This window comes from Prionailurus viverrinus, chromosome D1 (genome assembly GCF_022837055.1).
Source record: "Prionailurus viverrinus isolate Anna chromosome D1, UM_Priviv_1.0, whole genome shotgun sequence".
Lineage (NCBI taxonomy): Eukaryota > Metazoa > Chordata > Mammalia > Carnivora > Felidae > Prionailurus > Prionailurus viverrinus.
Window position 1 is genome coordinate 103,532,036 of NC_062570.1, and position 17,400 is coordinate 103,549,435.

Sequence of the window (17,400 nt, forward strand, 5' to 3'; positions counted from 1 at the left end):
GAAGTTATTAGTGGACCCAAAAGGTCTGATTTGGGAGTTCAGTCCATTCTTGGCATGTGACCTTGGACAGCTGTTTACCACTTCCTGTAACTCAATGTACTCAAGAAGTTGGGAAGATGATCTGTGATAAACCTTCCTGTACAAAAGTTTATTCTTGTATGGATAAGTTATCACTAAATTGAATTGTCATTCCTATGCTAAGAAATGGACAATATTCAAAAATAAGTTACAGTTCTAATAAAATGATGTTCATACATTTCAATTTCTGTGCAACTTATCTTTGTTGATCGTTCTGTTCGTCTATCTCTTGTTGCCGCAGAGCAGCTCATGATTCTCAAATCATATCCATGAAGAATAATACAGAAGTGACTCATTTCATCCACTTGGGACTAACCAATAACCCAGTACTGCAAGTTCCTCTCTTTCTGTTAACCCTCGTTTACCTCATCACTCTGACTGGGATCTGGGGATGATCATATTGATCCTGTTGGACTCTTGTCTCCACACTCCCATGTACTTTTTCCTCAGTAACCTGCCTCTGGTGGACTTTTGTTACCCCTCCACAATCACTCCCAAGGTCATGGCTAGGCTCCTATGGAAGACAAGGTCCTCTATGATGTGTGTGCTGCCCAGATGTTCTTTTTTGCAGTCTTTCCTACTGTGTAAAATGACCTCTTGGCCTCAATGGCCGATGACCCCTATACAGCAGTGTACGAACCCTCCATTACATCACCACCTTGATAACAGGTGTGTGTGCTTTTCTGGCCATAACTACTACATCTGTAGTTTTATGAATGCTTCTTTTGACGTTGGAGGCATGTTCTATTTTCTGTCTGTAAGTGTGCCCTCTGATCCATCACTTTTTCTGTGCTATTCCTGTAGCCATGACTCTCTCTTGCTCTGATAGACACGTCAATGAGTTGACTCTTATCTTTGCAGTAAGCTTCAACATCCTTTTTGCTCTCCTGGTTTTCTTGATTTCTTACCTGTTCGTATTTATCACTATCCTGAAGATCCCCTCAACGGAGGGACACCTGAAGGCTATATCCACCTGTGCTTCTCACCTCACTACAGTCTCGGTCTTCTTTTTTTAAAGTTTATTTATTTTGAGAGAGAATGAGAGGGAGTGAGAGTGCGCGCGCATGAGTGGGGGAGGGGCAGAGAGAGAGGGAGAGAGAGAATCTCAAACAGGCTCCAAGCTGTCAGCGCAGAGCCTGATACAGGGCACGATCCCACAAACCGCAAGATCATGACCTGAGCCAAAATCAAGAGCTGGTCGCTTAACCAACTGAGCCACCCAGGCGCCCCTACCATCTCCATCTTCTGTGGGATGGTCGCCTTTCAGGTACTCCCAGCCCAACGTCCAATCATTCTATGGACACAGACAAAATCCCATCTGCACTCTATACTATGGTCATCCGCTCCTGTCAGACCTTCTCCCAGCATTAACTCAGTTTGCAGCCCACCCTGTAAATTACTGCTGTGATACTTTCCTCTTCAAAACTGTCACTAAAAAAGACGATAGTATGTCCAGTCACTTCCGTTGTATAATATCTGGATGAGAATAGCCCTGAGGACATTAAATATGTAATGATCATGCATGCCGTGAACCCTATTAATTATATGTGATTTTTTCATAGGTTCGCATTTTTTCCACCATATGCCAATGCAAGGGTGTCCGTAAAACGTGGCTCAAATCCGTGAAGTGCATGTAAGAGTCCCCTGTGTGTACATATACATAAGAGCAGGAAATCTGTTGAAGGAGGTACCTAGAGCATGGCTAGTTTTTAACTTAAAAGGTAAAATAATTGTGGATCAGAATATAAATTGTTGTCTAACATGTTTTTATTTCTCTAGTTTAAAAAACATTCTAAAGGTCCAAAATGAAGAAAAACATTAAAGGGAAGAAAAAGAAAAGCTTTTGAATAAAAATATTTGTTTTTTCTTGGCATATTTTTTTCAGAGCGATATGACATCCTAAAGGTGCTAATATTTATGTCTTGAATAAGTCGTTTGGTACAAAAAAGTATGATCGTGTGGTAACTTAAAAAAAATTTTTTTTATGTTTTTATTTATTTTTGAGACATAGAGAGACAGAGCATGAGCAGGGGAGGGGCAGAGAGAGAAAGGGAGCCACAGAATCTGAAGCAGGCTCCAGGCTCTGAGCTGTCAGCACAGAGCCCGACACGGGGCTCGAACTCACGGACCACGAGATCATGACCTGAGCTGAAGTGGGACACTTAACCAACTGAGCCACCCACAGGCCCCTATCACGTGGTAACTTTTAAAGTGAGAAGACCAGATATAAGAAAAGGGGACCAATTGACAATAAAGCAATTTCTCAATGTTTTTGCGTAGGACTACCAGCTTTTCAACTGCATAAGATAAACGCACTGAGTAATGATGATGTGAGCTATTTTTCTCTCTGGAAATACTATGAAATGACTAGTGTCCCTCGCGCCAGGATACTTTCAGATGAGCTGTGTCATGTCCTGCGGCACTCTTACTTGCTCCCTCCCCTTCCCTCACACTGAGTTCCCTGCTGTCTCTGGACAAACCAAGCTCATTCCTACCTCAGGGCCTTTGTACTAGCTGTTGCTAATGGTCCAAAAGCTTCCTCACTTCCCTCAGGTCTTTGCTTAAATGTTACCATATCATTGTCACCCCACCCCTCATGGACATGGTTTCCGACTCACTTTATTCTTCGTGGTTCTCATCAGAACTCAGCGATTTCTATTTATTTATTTGTGTATTTGTTTATTCATTTACCTATCTACTAGAAGGTATGTTGCACAAAAAAGAGCAGCTTTGTCTTCTTTACTAACAACTTCGTCCCCAATACATAAATTATGGCCTGGCTCGTTCTTTCTCAAAAAAACATTTGTTAAATTAATAAGCAATAAAAAACAAACAATTGTTTGAATTTGACAGTAAATATACTTGAACCATTGATAATTATAGTTTATCGCCCATTAGATAATTCTTTAGAAGGCAATTTTAGAGCATTTCATGAGATGTGGCTTTTTTCCCCCTATATTCTTTCACTCAGTATCTGCATTTCACACCTCGGGAAAAATTAATTTTTAAAAATTACACTATGAGGTGTATCACATCAAACCATCTTAATTCTTTTCTGTTAGGAATTTCTCATCAAATGGAAAATAACACATGAAATAAACCTAGTTAGTACATCATAAAAAAACAAAAGATGAGACTATGGAAGTGTCCTTTTTTTTTTTAATCTTTTTTTTTTTTTTTTGAGAGAGAGAGAGCATATGAGCAGGGGAGAGGCAGAGGTAGAGGTAGACACAGAATCTGAAGCAGGCTCCAGGCTCCAAACTGTCAGCACAGAGCCCGACGTGGGGCTCGAATCCATGAACCATGGGATCATGACCTGAGCCAAAGTCAGACGCTTAACCAACTGAGCCACCCAGGCATCCTTTTAAGAAGTTTCCTGATTCAATTTGAAAAATTCTTTAATAAATAATGATTATTCATCTAACTCCAGTGATTCGAAACATCAACTGAAAATGTAAGAAAGATGTTTTACAACAATAAATGTAAACTACCTCAATATGCTAATAATTATGTATTTTATTTGGCTTTCCGTTGAGCTCGATTTTATTATAAAGGTACCCAAAGGAATTTTTATCCTTGTAACCCTACCCTATCATTATATAATTAGAAGTATTTAACTTCTCAAGACTTGCAAAACCATGTCTGAGTGTTCTATGAGGATCATGCTGGTGTTAGTGGGACAGAGTAGTGTCTCACAAATATCTGGCCCTAAAGTCTATGAAAATGGTGATTTCTCTTCTGGAGCCATTTCTCAATTGTTACTTGAAATGTATTTTTTTTTCTTTTGCTCTATGTTATTTGGGCATAGTTGATACACATTGTTACATTCGTTTCAGGTGTACAACACAATGATTCAACCACTACATATGTTATGCTGTGCTCACAAGTGTACCTACATTCTGTCACCATGCAATGCTCTTATGATACTATTGACTGTATGTCCCATGCTTTACCTTTTATTCCTATGACTTATTCATCCCATAAGTGGAAGCCTGCATCTCTCACTCCCCTCCACCCGCTTGCCCATCCCTCCTGTCCTCCTTTCCTGTGGCAACCATCGGATTGTTCTTTGTATTTTTTAAGCTTGATTCTGCTTTTTGTTTGTTTATTGATTTGTTTTGCTTTTCATATTCCACATATAAGTGAAATCTTATAACATTTGTCTTTCTCTATTTAATTTATTTCACTTAACACACTACCCTCTGGGTCCATCCATGTTGTCACAAGTGGTAAGATCTCTGGGAATGCAAGCTGGTGCAGCCACTCTGGAAAACAGTATGGAGGTTTCTCAAAAAACTAAAAATAGAACTACCCTATGACCCAGAAATTGCACTACTAGGTATTTATCCAAGGGATACAGGTGTGCTGTTTCAAAGGGACACATGCACCCCCATGTTTATAGCAACACTATCAACAACAGCCAAAGTATGGAAAGAGCCCAAATTTCCATTGGTGGATGAATGGATAAAGAAGATGTGGTATATATATACGATGGAGTATTACTCGGCAATCAAAAAAAAATGAAATCTTGCCATTTGCAACTACGTGGATAGAACTAGAGGGTATTATGCTAAGGGAAATTAGTCAGTCAGAGAAAGGCAAATATCAGATGACTTCACTCATATGAATACTTTAAGAGACAAAACAGATGAGCCTTTGAAGAAGAAGGGAAGGGAAGCAAAAATAATATAAAAACAGGAAGGGGGACAAAACATAAAAGACTCATAAACATGGAGAACAAACAGAGGGTTACCGGAGGGGGTGTGAAGGGGGATGGGCTAAATGGGTAAGGGGCATTAAGGAATCTACTCCTGAAATCATTGCTGCACTATATGCTAATTTGGATGTAAACTTAAAAAAAATAAAATTAAAAAGTGTGGTAAGATCTCACTCTTTTTTATGGGGGAGTAATACTCCATTGTATGGACATACAACACCTTCTTTATCCATTTCTCTATCATAGAAGCTTGGGTTGCTTTCATTTCTTGGTTATTGTAAATAATGCCTCATTTAACATAGGGGTGCATAGATCTTTTCTAATTAGTGTTTCCATTTATTGGGGGTAAATCCTTAGTAGTGGGATTATTGGATCACGTGGTAAAGAAGAGAACCCCCAACCCCAATTCTTTGAACTGCTGTGGGGGTTTGGAGTGATGGCACTGAGGGACCAGGAGAATATTTATTAACCCTGGAGCTTAAAAAAAAAAGCTGTGCTTTAAAAGGGCAACTAGAATATGGACGTTCTAGCTGTAGTGCCCTGCCAAATAGCAAGGGAGCTGCTGGAACTCTTGGTCAGACAGGCTGGTGAGCACGAGTTCAGACCACAGACAAGAGCAGGGTCCTGATGCCATAGCAAGACTGCCCCTCAGCGGGACCTGAGCTCACACCAGCCCGGATGCCTGGGCACAGAAAAGAAAAAGCAGCTTTCATTTTTTTTAAAAATATATAATCTATTGTCAAGTTAACTAATATACAGTGTATATAGTGTGCTCTTGGCTTCAGGATAGATTCTCATGATTCATCACTTACATACAACACCCAGTGCTCATCCCAACAAGTGGCCTCCTCAATGCCCATCACCCATTTTCCCCTCTCCCCTCCTCCGTCAACCCTCAGTTTGTTCTCTGTATTTAAGACTCTCTTATGGTTTGCCTCCTTCTCTGCTTCAAACTATTTCTTCCCCTTCCCTTCCCCCATGGTCTTCTGTTAAGTTTCTCAAACTCCACATAAGAGTGAAATCATATGATATCTGTCTTTCTCTGACCAACTTATTTCACTTAGCATAATACGCTCCAGTTCCATCCACGTTGTTGCAAATGGAAAGATTTCATTCTTTCTCATTGCCAAGTAATATTCCATTGCATATATAAACTACATCTTCTTTATCCATTCATCGGCTGATGGACATTAGGGCTCTTTCCATAACTTGGCTATTGTTGAGAGTGCTGCTATAAACATTGGGGTACATGTGCCCCTATGAAGCAGCACTCCTGTATCATTTGGATAAATTCCTAGTAGTGCTATTGCTGGGTCATAGGATAGCTCTGTTTTTAACTTTTTGAGAAAAACCATCATTGATACATTAGATTATCTAAAATTCAAGGATTTATTTAGATTATTGCTTTTCAACTAGTGTCACTTTGCTCTTACAGGGTCTGATCCAGGCTATAACATTGCATATATTGTCCTGTCCCCTTCGTCTCCTCTGATCTGTGACAGTGTCTCAGTCTTTCCTGGATTTTCACAACCTTAATAGGTTTGAGTACTGCTCAGGGATTGTGTAGAAGATCTTTCAATTTATGTTTGTCTGATTTTTGCGTCATGGTGACACAGAGGTTCAGCGTTTGAGAAAGTAAGAAGTGCCGTTCTTATCACATCCTATCAAGGGACACATATCACCAACATGACTGGTCACTGAGGTTCTTAACCTTAGTCACTGAGACAAGATATGTTGGCCAGGTTTTTCAGTATAATGCTACCTTTCTCCTCCTGCATTCTGTATATTTTAGAAACAAGTCACTAAGTTCAGGCCACACTCATGATAGAAGGGACTACACTCCACCTATTAGGGGAAGGCTGACCATATTATTTGGGATTATTTTTATGAGAAAGATTTGGTTGTTTGTATAAATCAGCATGGACTTTACATATATCTGCTTTGTGCTTTGGTGTACTATTTGTACTGTATTATTTATTTCATTATTCAGATCGCTGCATCTTTGGTCATTGGGGGCACTTCCAGTTTTACTCTTTTTTCCTTGTGAGATGCTCAATCCTTCTTCTATTTTCTGAGCTCCTTCTTAGCTTCGGGAACTACAAGGCACTCCAGGATCCTCTTGTGCTAGTCCAGTCCTAACCCAGTCATCAGCTCTTTCTTCAAAGAGTCCAGCTCACTCTCCATCGAAGCTCAAATGACCCTAAATCCTCCAGCCTTCTTTTCTTTAACTGGAAAATGAAATAACAACTAGCTTCAGGGGGCTGAGGACCTTCCTAGACATTTTTGAGGCATATTTGAGTAGGGATTATGTGCGCATAAGTTTTCTTTGTGTCTCTCAGTTCTTGTTCCAAGTCCTTGCCTTTGTCTCACTTGTTTACAACACTTCAAGCACTACACCTCCTTCTATGCCTCCTCTCCTCCTGTGTCTACACTGCTTTTCCCCAAGGTGACATACACCACTCATTCTCCTTCATTCTTCCAGAGAACCAAATACACAGTAACCTTGTACTCAGACAACATGGAGGGGAAGTGAAGCCCAGAATGATGAACTGCTGCAAAGTAAGGATTTGATATAACTGACCCTCCGGTTCATAAAGCATCATCTACTGTCAAACATCTCCCAGTCAACTTTCTCCTAAAACCTTGGCTTCCCGCCATCTTGTTAAGCTCTGTCCATCTTCTGTCTTCTCAAATTTGAAAGGTCAAAGGCCTATCTGTCTAGCTGCTCTGGGAAAAGACAATATGCATTTACTCCATCATACAGGTTGGGACAATACTTAGAAACTATGTAAAGCAAAGAAAAATCATGGACTAGATTGTAGAGTACACCGTTATGAGATTTGTCACCCCACCATCCAACCAAAACCACTCAAAGTCATCCACCAACTTCATATCACTATGACGTATTGCCAGTTCTAAGTCTTGACATTGTTTAATCTACCAGCAGATTTGACACGTCTGTTTCCTACTGATGCATTTCTCATCACTTGGTTTCCAGGACACCACTCACCTTTGTTGGCTCCTCATTTCTTTGGCCTTTCATTGAGAAAGTTCCAGGTGTCGGTCCTTGAAACACTTTGTTTCTCTCAACCTGCATTCTCTTACCTATGTTCTCATTCTTACTGCCTAAATGCCATCCACATGATAAAAACTCAAATTTATATCTCCGTTCCAGTGCTAAGCCTTTCTGGTGACATCTGAGAGGCATTTCAAGCTTTCTATGCCCCAAGTGAAATTCATGCTCTCTTCTCATCCAAACCTCCTGCTATCGCGCTTTCCATGCCTTACATAGTAGTCATCCTATCTTTCTAGTTGCTTAGGCAGCTAGGCTACCATTTTTCTCACCCTCCACATCCAACACATCATCATATCATGTCATCTCATTATTTCAAACATAATACAAACAATCTGGCCAATTTGGAAGAATATGATACAATGTATGATTTGGAGGAAACAAAACAGGCAATTAAACAAATAGAATATAATTTCAGAGATTTGTTTAAATCTATGGAGAAGACGAGAGCAGATAATAGATAAAAAACTATTTTAGATGGTGTGGTCAAGAAAGGGACTCTTAAGGGAGCGCCTGGGTGGCTCAGTCGGTTGAGCATCCGACTTTGTCTCAGGTCATGATCTCATAGTCTGCAAGTTTGAGCCCCGCGTCGGGCTCTGTGCTAACAGCTCAGAGCCTGGAGCCTGTTTCAGATTCTGTGTCTCCCTCTCTCTCTGACCCTCCCCCATTCATGTTCTGTCTCTCTCTGTCTCAAAAATAAATAAAACGTTAAAAAATATTTTTTTAAAAAAGAAAGGGACTCTTAAAGAAGATAAAACTAGCCATTCAGATTCAGGTACAGGTGCAGGTTTGTTCAGGTACAGGAATGTTGGTTTTCCTCAAATGTTGGTTTTCCTCAAAAAACATTTTTTCTTCTTCCAGAGTATTGGGATTTCAGCTAAGCACATTAAGTTTCAGCTAGAGATTAAATTTTGAAGTTGGCTTCGCTGGTCGTTTTTGTGGCCTCATGACTGAATCCTTGCGAATGGAATGTACTCAGAAATAATGCAGGCACCTACTATATCACTTTCTTGAAAATAAATTATTTTTCCTTCAACTTATATCTTCCCCCTTTCCTGCAGATAAAATAGTTGTGATGAGGGCAGACTTTGAACACTCTAGAAGACAGTAGGGTTATGTGGACTGAACTTGGCCCCAGATGAGCCAGACGCAACATGTCCAGATGATTCATTTTCAACCTGCTACATTAGCTTCCAAATAAATTACTATTTGAGAATAAATTCCTATTGTATTTAAGCCACTAAATTTTGATGTAGCAGTTTAACCTAATTTCTAGTTGTGGTAGATTAACTCTGGGCACAAATTCTTTGCAGCTGTTTTCTTCAAGAGGTGGAGTCTTTCTTCATGCTTGCATTGGGGCCAACCTTGACATCATTGATTAGGATAATGTGGTAGAGAAAATGAGTGAGTTAGGAGTCTGAACTTTAAGAAGTCATTCAGCTTTATTTTTACACTGAAAATATTATGTAAGAAAGCTGGTCCATCCTGCTTTCACATCCTGAAAGAGCATGAGGAGAAGAAAGTAACCAGAATCAACAGTTAGAAACGTTTGAGTAAGGTCATCTTTGAACATTTCAGCTCAGCTGACCATCCAGAAGACCTGTAACTTCACAAATGAGCCTGTGTGAAAGCAGCAAAGAACTGCCTCACCAACTACAGCATTATGAGACATAATAATAAACTGTTGTTTTAAGCCACTAGGCATTATAATATTTTTGCTACACAACAATAGATAACTGATTATTCAATTTTTATAATCTTTCTAATTAGTCTATGGGTTGAACAGAATCTTCATTTTCTTAGTGACTTTCCTGAAAGCATTATTTACCTCTTTATTCCTCAGACTGTAGACAATAGGGTTCAACATGGGGACTATTATTGTATAGAACACAGATGCCATTTGGTCGTTGTCCATAGAATGACTAGAACTGGGTTGTAAGTACATGAACATGACAGCTCCATAGAAGAGGGTGACTGCAGTGAGGTGTGAGGCACAGGTGGAGAAGGCTTTCTTCTGTCCCTCGGCTGAGCACATCCTCAGGATGGCAATGAATATTAACAGATAGGAGGTCAAGATTACTATCAGGGCAAAACAGACATTGAAAGCTGCTAAGATAAAGAGCACAATCTCATTTATGTAGATATCAGAGCAGGAAAGCGCCAGGATTGGAGGGATATCACAGAAAAAGTGATGGACCACATTGGAATGGCAGAAGGAGAGGCTGAAGGTGAATCCAGTGTGGATGGCAGATTCAATAAAACCCCAGACATAGCAGCCTACTGCCATTTGAGCACACAAGCTGGTGGTCACAGTGGTGGTATAATGTAAGGGCTTACATACCGCTGCATGCCGATCGTAAGCCATGACAGCTAGCAGGAAACAGTCTACACTGGCAAAACCCACAAAGAAGAACATCTGAGCAGCACATCCACCATAGGAGATGATTTTATCCCCTGTTAGAAACCCAGCCATCACCTTGGGAGTAACAGCTGAGGAGTAAACACAGTCTACCAGAGAGAGGTTACTGAGAAAAATATACATGGGAGTGTGGAGACGGGAGTCCAACAGAATCAACATGATCATCCCAAGATTTCCAATGAGAGTGGTGAGATAAATGAGAGTAAATGTTATGAAGAGAAAGATTTGCAGTTCTGGGTTGTCAGTCAGTCCCAAGAGTCTAAACTCATTCACCTTGGTGCCGTTCTCCATGGATACTATTTTGACATTGTGGTTCACCTGTGAAAACAAGAAGGCAGTATGGATAAAATACTTATGCATGGAAAATGGCTCACAGCTCCCCCATGTCACCCAAATGGCATGAGCAGACCATGATACCATTACCAGTGCAGACTTCCCAGCAACCACAAGACTGGCATATTCTGACCTCCACCTTTCAATATGTAAGGGTACACACATATTCATCAGCTCTTGACCCCCACTGAGATATTCCAAATGACCAGTCAGTTATCTTCAAAATGGCCATTGCTTATTTTCACGTGGGTTGAAGGCTTTTGTGACCCTCATTCTACCCCTTGGAAAGGCAACATCAATGTTTCTGAGCTTCATTTTCTTCATCTGAAAAAGTTAACTGGGCATGGTGTTTCCAACTTTACTATACTACAAGACTCTTTTAAAATGGTAGTTTGAAAACAATGCAAGTATTTCAAGAGGCAGCATATTAGGCTGGTGAAGAACGTGGTCTCTGGGGTGACCTGTCTTGTATTCAAATCCTGGCATTTCCACTTGCCAGCCGGGTAACCTGGAACAAGTCATGGCCTTTCCGTGGGTCAGTTTCAAACAAGAGTGACAATACCAGTACTCACAAGGCTGTTTGGACAATTGAACAAGTTGACATGTTTGAATTACCCAAAGTGCCACCTAATAGTTAGTGTGCAATACATCATAAGTTTTAGCATTATTAAATAAATAATAATATTATTAGCAATATGTATATAAGACTATTGAAAAAAAACAGAACAATTGGAATCACACTACTAAAGAAACATGTGGGTGAGTGACCTCATATCTTAAATTCAAATCTATTTAAACAAACATACCATTTTTTTTTTTAATATTAAAAACAGGGGTACTTGGGTGGCTCAGTCTGTTAAGTGTCCGACTTCAGCTCAGGTCATGATCTCGTGGTTTGTGAGTTCGAGCCCCGCATCAGGCTCTGTGCTAACAGCTTGGAGCCTGGAGCCTGCTTCAGATTCTGTGTCTCCCTCTCTCTCTGGCCCTTCCCCTCTCAAGCTCTGTTTCTCTCTCTCTCTCTCTCAGAATAAATAAACATTAAAAAATTTAAATATTAAAAACAAAAAACTGGGGACTGACCATGAGGAATGATAAGAGGTACAAATGTTGAGATGCCATCTTTCATGGCGTGACTTCTGCAAGAGGAATCTACTGAAGGTTGTACCAATTATTTCAGCCAACTGGATAATTTCATCATAAAACCGGCTCCACAATGCTCAGAATCCAAGCTATCTATCTGGTCAACCCTGATAAAGTCTTCGACAAAGAATCCCTTAATGCCAGAATTATTCAGCCCTGGCTCTCTTTCCCTCACACTCCACATGTAGACCATGAGCACAACTGGTTATCTCTATCTTCAAAATATATCCCTAATTCATGTGCTTGTCACCATCTCCCATGCACCTGCTCTAGGCCACTCCATCATTTAGGTCATGTGTGCTAAGAACTCAGGCCCACAGTGGGTCACTGGGAAAGGTAGGAAGAAGAAATCTGAGGTGAGATGCAGATGTAGGAGATGAAAGGAAATGAGAGCCAAGGAGTAGATACTAAAGGATGCTGAAATTTTGTCTTTTCAATTAGATAGCAAATGTGTCCTATAGGCCATGTCTTTTTAATGCTAACAATAATGTCAGCAATAATGAGTAGCCAGGCACTACCACTACTTGCCCACAAAAGTCTAAAACTTTTGATCAAGGGTCTGTAAATAGCCTGTGCAAAGTTGCACGTGAGACTGTGTTTTAAGAGCACAGGACTAGGTACCACATACGTGCATAGTTAACTGCCTCAGCAAACAGTTCATTCTGAGATTCACTCATTCATCCTTGTATTCATTTATTAATCTTTTCACCTATCCCCTCAACAAACACGTAATGAGTGTCCACCAGTGTCTAAGTGCTCTCCTAAGAGCAGGGATGTTAAATGATGAGAAAAATACCATCTGCTACTATTTGGCAAAAATCGCCATTTTCCTAATCACTGAAGGTTGTTGTAACATCTAGCCTCCAGATGAGCAGCCTGGAAGTGTGAGAATATTAAAACCTGGGATGTTAAACTCTGAAAAATCCATGGGAAGGTGTTGTCCTTGTAACTTTACGTAGCAAGTCTTCTAATACCACAATCTAAGCAAACCAGAGAATGGAGCTAAATACTTACCTTGCCCTTCAAGGAAGGTGACACAACTTCACTTATGATCTTCACATTGCTAGTGCCACTCAAAAAGAAAGAAAGCATCTTGTTGATCTCCTTTCTTAATGTCTGGTTACAAAGATTGAAGTTCTCTAGAGGCAGGGAGATATATAAAGAACAGGTAATTACAAGGTGAGGATTACAAAATATTCTCCAACCTGTCACATAGGGAGGCTGCCATGAGGAAAAATAGGAGAAAGTCTCTGAACGGACTCTACCAAGTACTGAGCAACTCCAAGAAAGAATCATCATACCCACTGTAGACAACATTTTACCTTGTGGGTTATCTCTGCTCATTGTTGCAGGCTCAGAGTGATATGACCTAGAAGTAAGACCACTTAATTTACTTGGACAACCTTTGTCATTCAGATTCATAAAAAGAGCACCAAAGAGCCTTTGGCACATAGACGGTTCCCTCTAAAATGGTGTTGGAATGCCTGGGTAGCTCAGTGGGTTGAGCAGCCAACTCTTGATTTTGGCTCAGGTCATGATCTCACCATTGTAGGATCGAGCCCCACGTTGGGCTTAGCAGCGAGTGTGGAGCCAGCTTGGGATTCTCTCTCTCCCTCTCTCTCTGTCCCTTCCCTGAACGTTCTCTCTCTCTCTCTCTCTCTCTCAAAATAAATAAAAAAGCTTTTAAAATAAAATAAAATGATGCCAATAGAGCAATGTTGGGATGTTAGAAGCCAATGATGGAGAACGAGAAGGATTTATACATACATGAAATTCTCAGGAGAATAGGTACCCAAGGGAGAAAACACAGCCTCTGACTCAATTGCCTCTGACTCAATTCATGTGGAGAAGAAGCAATTAGAGACCCAGACTACTTTGTTAAGGCATATGTATTTACATTACTTGGGATTGTTTCTTTTTGATGGTGCAAACATCTTCAGAAGAGAATTCAGAATTAACTTTCCTGATGGCAATCAGACAGATTCACGAGAGAGGTCATGGAAACCAGGCTGGGGCCTTACAGGGCTGGTGTTGTCCCAGAGCCACACAACTTCCTAAAATTCATGTGAGGAGGATTACAGGTTATATAATCCTCTGCACTTTAGTTCTATCATTTATAAAATGGAGACAATGGGGGCGCCTGGGTGACTCCATCAGTTGAGCGTCCAACTTAGGCTCAGGTCATGATCTCACAGTTGGTGAGTTGGAGCCACGTATCAGCTCACTGCTGTCAGCGCAGAACCCACTTTGGATCCTCTGTCCCCCTCTCTCTCTGCCCCTCCCCCACTCATACACACACACACTCTCTCTCTCTCTCTCTCAAAAGTAAATAAATATTTAAAAAACAAAAATAAAAATATAAAAAATAATGGAGATAATAGTGCCTACTTTGTACACTTGTTATGAGAAGCATATAAATTAATATTTACATGTTTTAAAAACAAAGCCTGGTACATAGTAAACCATCACCAAACACTATAAAAAATAATTGCAAAGTCTTACTTTTTTGTGAGGGAGCCTCCATTCATTTCTGAAAGTATCCGTTGTCTCTAAAAGACATAATTTATCCCTTACAGGCTTTAGGAGTCACTGTGAGTTCATTCCAAAGACACTACCACAGTGGGAGTGAAGCGTGTGTAAATAATTAGCAAACTGAGAAGTCAGACATAGAGGAATTCAAATAGCTGCTTAAACTGACAAAGCAGGGTAACAAAGAATTCATCTGTAGCATATTCAATTTGGCTACTGACTTCAGACAAATTTCAATAACCTGGGACTCAACAAAAAAATACCAGATCTCTTTCTACATAGAAACTATAACATGGCCACTGGAAGCTGAGATATGACATTTTCCTGGACGCCCTTTACCCAAAACCTTCCTATTTTTTGGTAATTGCCCACAATGTGAAACGTGGTAGGAAACTATACAGCACTATGTTCACAAGTCTTTCTAGAGAAGACTCCGAAGGGTGGTATGCGTGCAAATCCTGGTTCTGCCCGAACTGTCCTGGAACTTGGGCAAGTTAAGTAATGTCCCTAAGCGTCAGTGTCCTCATAAGTAATATGCGAATAACACTAGTACCTACTTATCAAGTTGTCATGAGGTTTAAATTTGTTAAGATAAGCCAAGCACTAAGAGCACTGTCAATGTGATTGTAAGCTGTATATTTGAGAGCTGTTATTGTTATTTCACTTACCATGCTCACAGCTCAGCCAGTAGCAAAAGAACTTATTTCAGCCAAAGGGATGCAATGAATAATGTACAGAAAGAAGTTAGGATAGTTAGAATTTATTTACAGTAGGCGTTGTGGCATGTGACATTAGCAAGGGCTCAACAGTTGTGATAATGGCAGCCATCGAGAGTAGTGTCTAGGGCAGAAAGGGTAGATGCACGAGAGGAACTGTGTTCACGAAACTGTTCCAGGGGTCTTCTCTTGCCTGTGTTTCCTGCCTTCTGGATTTCTATGTTTAACACTGATTTTCTTGACTTAAATTATCCAATACTCCCCTTGGTTTTGTGAGCACACCTTTATTCTTCTAATAAATCTTTTTAATACTTAAGTGAACCAGAGTTGATTTCTATTGTGTACATCCAAGATCACCTCTCTCCCCCACATATGACCCATATCTACGTGATAGGCAGGGATGGTCACTGTGGAGGGAGTCTAACCAGGAAAAGCAGATAGCCACTACCACTTTTGTTCAAGCTCCTGAGTTGTATTGTCTTACCTTTTAACTCCCAACTGGACCATGACTAGACCCCTTGACACAGCATGGCAAACATCAAGAATCTTAAATTACAGATGTTATGTGTTAACTAATGGGAAAAGCTGACATGCTTCTTTGTCTCTCCTTACTCTTATTATCTTGGCCTACTTACTCAACAGTGTTGTATCAACTTCGTTCTAGCAGAGGAATATTCCAACTCATTTGGCTGGGAGTGAAAATAAAACTAAATGCCATGAAGGAGGAGCATATTTGGATCAGTTCTCAGGTTTCCCAACTCAACAAAATGTAAACACAACTTATAATAGGTTATTTTACCAGCAAATGACAAAAAATATAAGCGGAGGTAGGGAGAGTGCCCTAATCCTAACACCAGATAAATTCATTACCACCAAGGAACACTACAAACAAACATTTCTCATGAACATAGATACAAAATCCCTCAACAAAATATTGCCAAGCTGAATCCAGCAGTGTATAAAAAGAATTATACACAATGACTAACTGGTGATTACTTCAGGTATGCAAGGCTGAGCCAACATTTGAAAATCAATCGATGTAATCAACCGTATCAATATGCCAATGAATAAAATTAAACATGATCATATCAATTGCTGCAGAAAAAGCAGCTGACAAAATCCAACATCCATTCACGATGAAAATTGTCAGTGAACTAGGAATAAAGAAAAACAAGTCACGCATAGCAAGTGGGAAAGACTGGAAAGAACCAAATTAGAGTCAGACATATTTATCTCCTTACAGGTATAAATGGATATAGATATGTAAATAAACCTAAATTCATATGTGTGTATATATCCTGGTTTTGTCTTCTAAGATCACCTAGAAGAGATATCTCAGTAGCAATGAGCCTACCCAGCTCCTGGATCTTATTTTCTAAATATTATTCTCTAATAAATGGAAGCAGGGCTCTTTGGAGAAATAACTGATTCTATGACTGGATCAGGGTCAATGCAAGAGGAATCTGAGCATCTTGTAATGCTCCAACACAAAGAGGTATTCAAAACTAAAAGGATGGGGGCATGTCGAAAGGAAACAAGACAAATGGGAGAGCTCCCAGTGACCAAACAGGGAACAATTTGAGCAAAAAAAAAAAAAATAATAATAACATAACATTGAATTATAACCCAAAGTATACAATAAAGATGTGATCCCATACTGACATACAAAAATGATTGAAATAAATGATAAAAGAGAGACAGATTTTCCCTTCAAAGAGTATGAAAGAATTTATTTATATATTCCCCTCTACTCCTGGAGGTGAACTTTAGCCCCCCACTGGCTGGGGTCTAAAGTAGTCTTCATGACTTACTTACAAGAAATAGAATATAAAAAAGGGAGAAAGTGGCTTCACGCTGGCAACGTGACAAAACTCTCTTGGCCAGGTGATTGAAGGTAATAAATGGCAGTGTGCCAAGTCATGGTGTGAGCACGTAGCCCTGATGTAACATGATGAAAGGGAAATTCCCATTTTGACGTAAAATCCATATTCCTTACCTAACCATGACCCAAAACACCCAAAACCAAACAACTCCACATTGAAAGCCACTCTACAAATTATCTGACTAGTACCCCTCAAAACAGTCCAAGTCATGAGAGGTGAGGGAAAACTGAGACGCTGTCACAGGCCAGAGGAAGCTAAGGAGCCATGACAACTCAATTCAGTGTCGATCCTGAATCACAGCCTGGAAGAGAAAAGGACGTTACTGGAAAAAACAAAAATGGTAAAACCCAAGTAAAATCTGAAGTTTAGATAACAGTGATGCCCAGGTTGGCTGCTTAGTTTTGATAAAAAGTACCAGGCTAAAGCAAGACATTAATAGGTGAAACTAGAGCAGGAATATATGGGGTATACAGGAACTGACAGGAATATGTCTAAGTTTTTGAAAATTTAGA

At 40.1% G+C, this 17,400-nt stretch overlaps 1 protein-coding gene and 1 pseudogene across 1 annotated transcript; one reads left to right on the top strand and one right to left on the bottom strand.

The window, feature by feature from the left end:
* Positions 1 to 347: 347 nt before the first annotated feature.
* LOC125146578 (olfactory receptor 5B2-like) lies at positions 348 to 1,094 on the top strand (annotated as a pseudogene).
* Positions 1,095 to 9,639: 8,545 nt separating this feature from the next.
* LOC125176769 (olfactory receptor 5B2-like) lies at positions 9,640 to 10,581 on the bottom strand. The gene has a single exon (XM_047878583.1). It carries the CDS (start codon positions 10,576 to 10,578, stop codon positions 9,640 to 9,642), a length of 939 nt encoding a protein of 312 aa, XP_047734539.1. The 5' UTR covers positions 10,579 to 10,581.
* Positions 10,582 to 17,400: the final 6,819 nt, after the last annotated feature.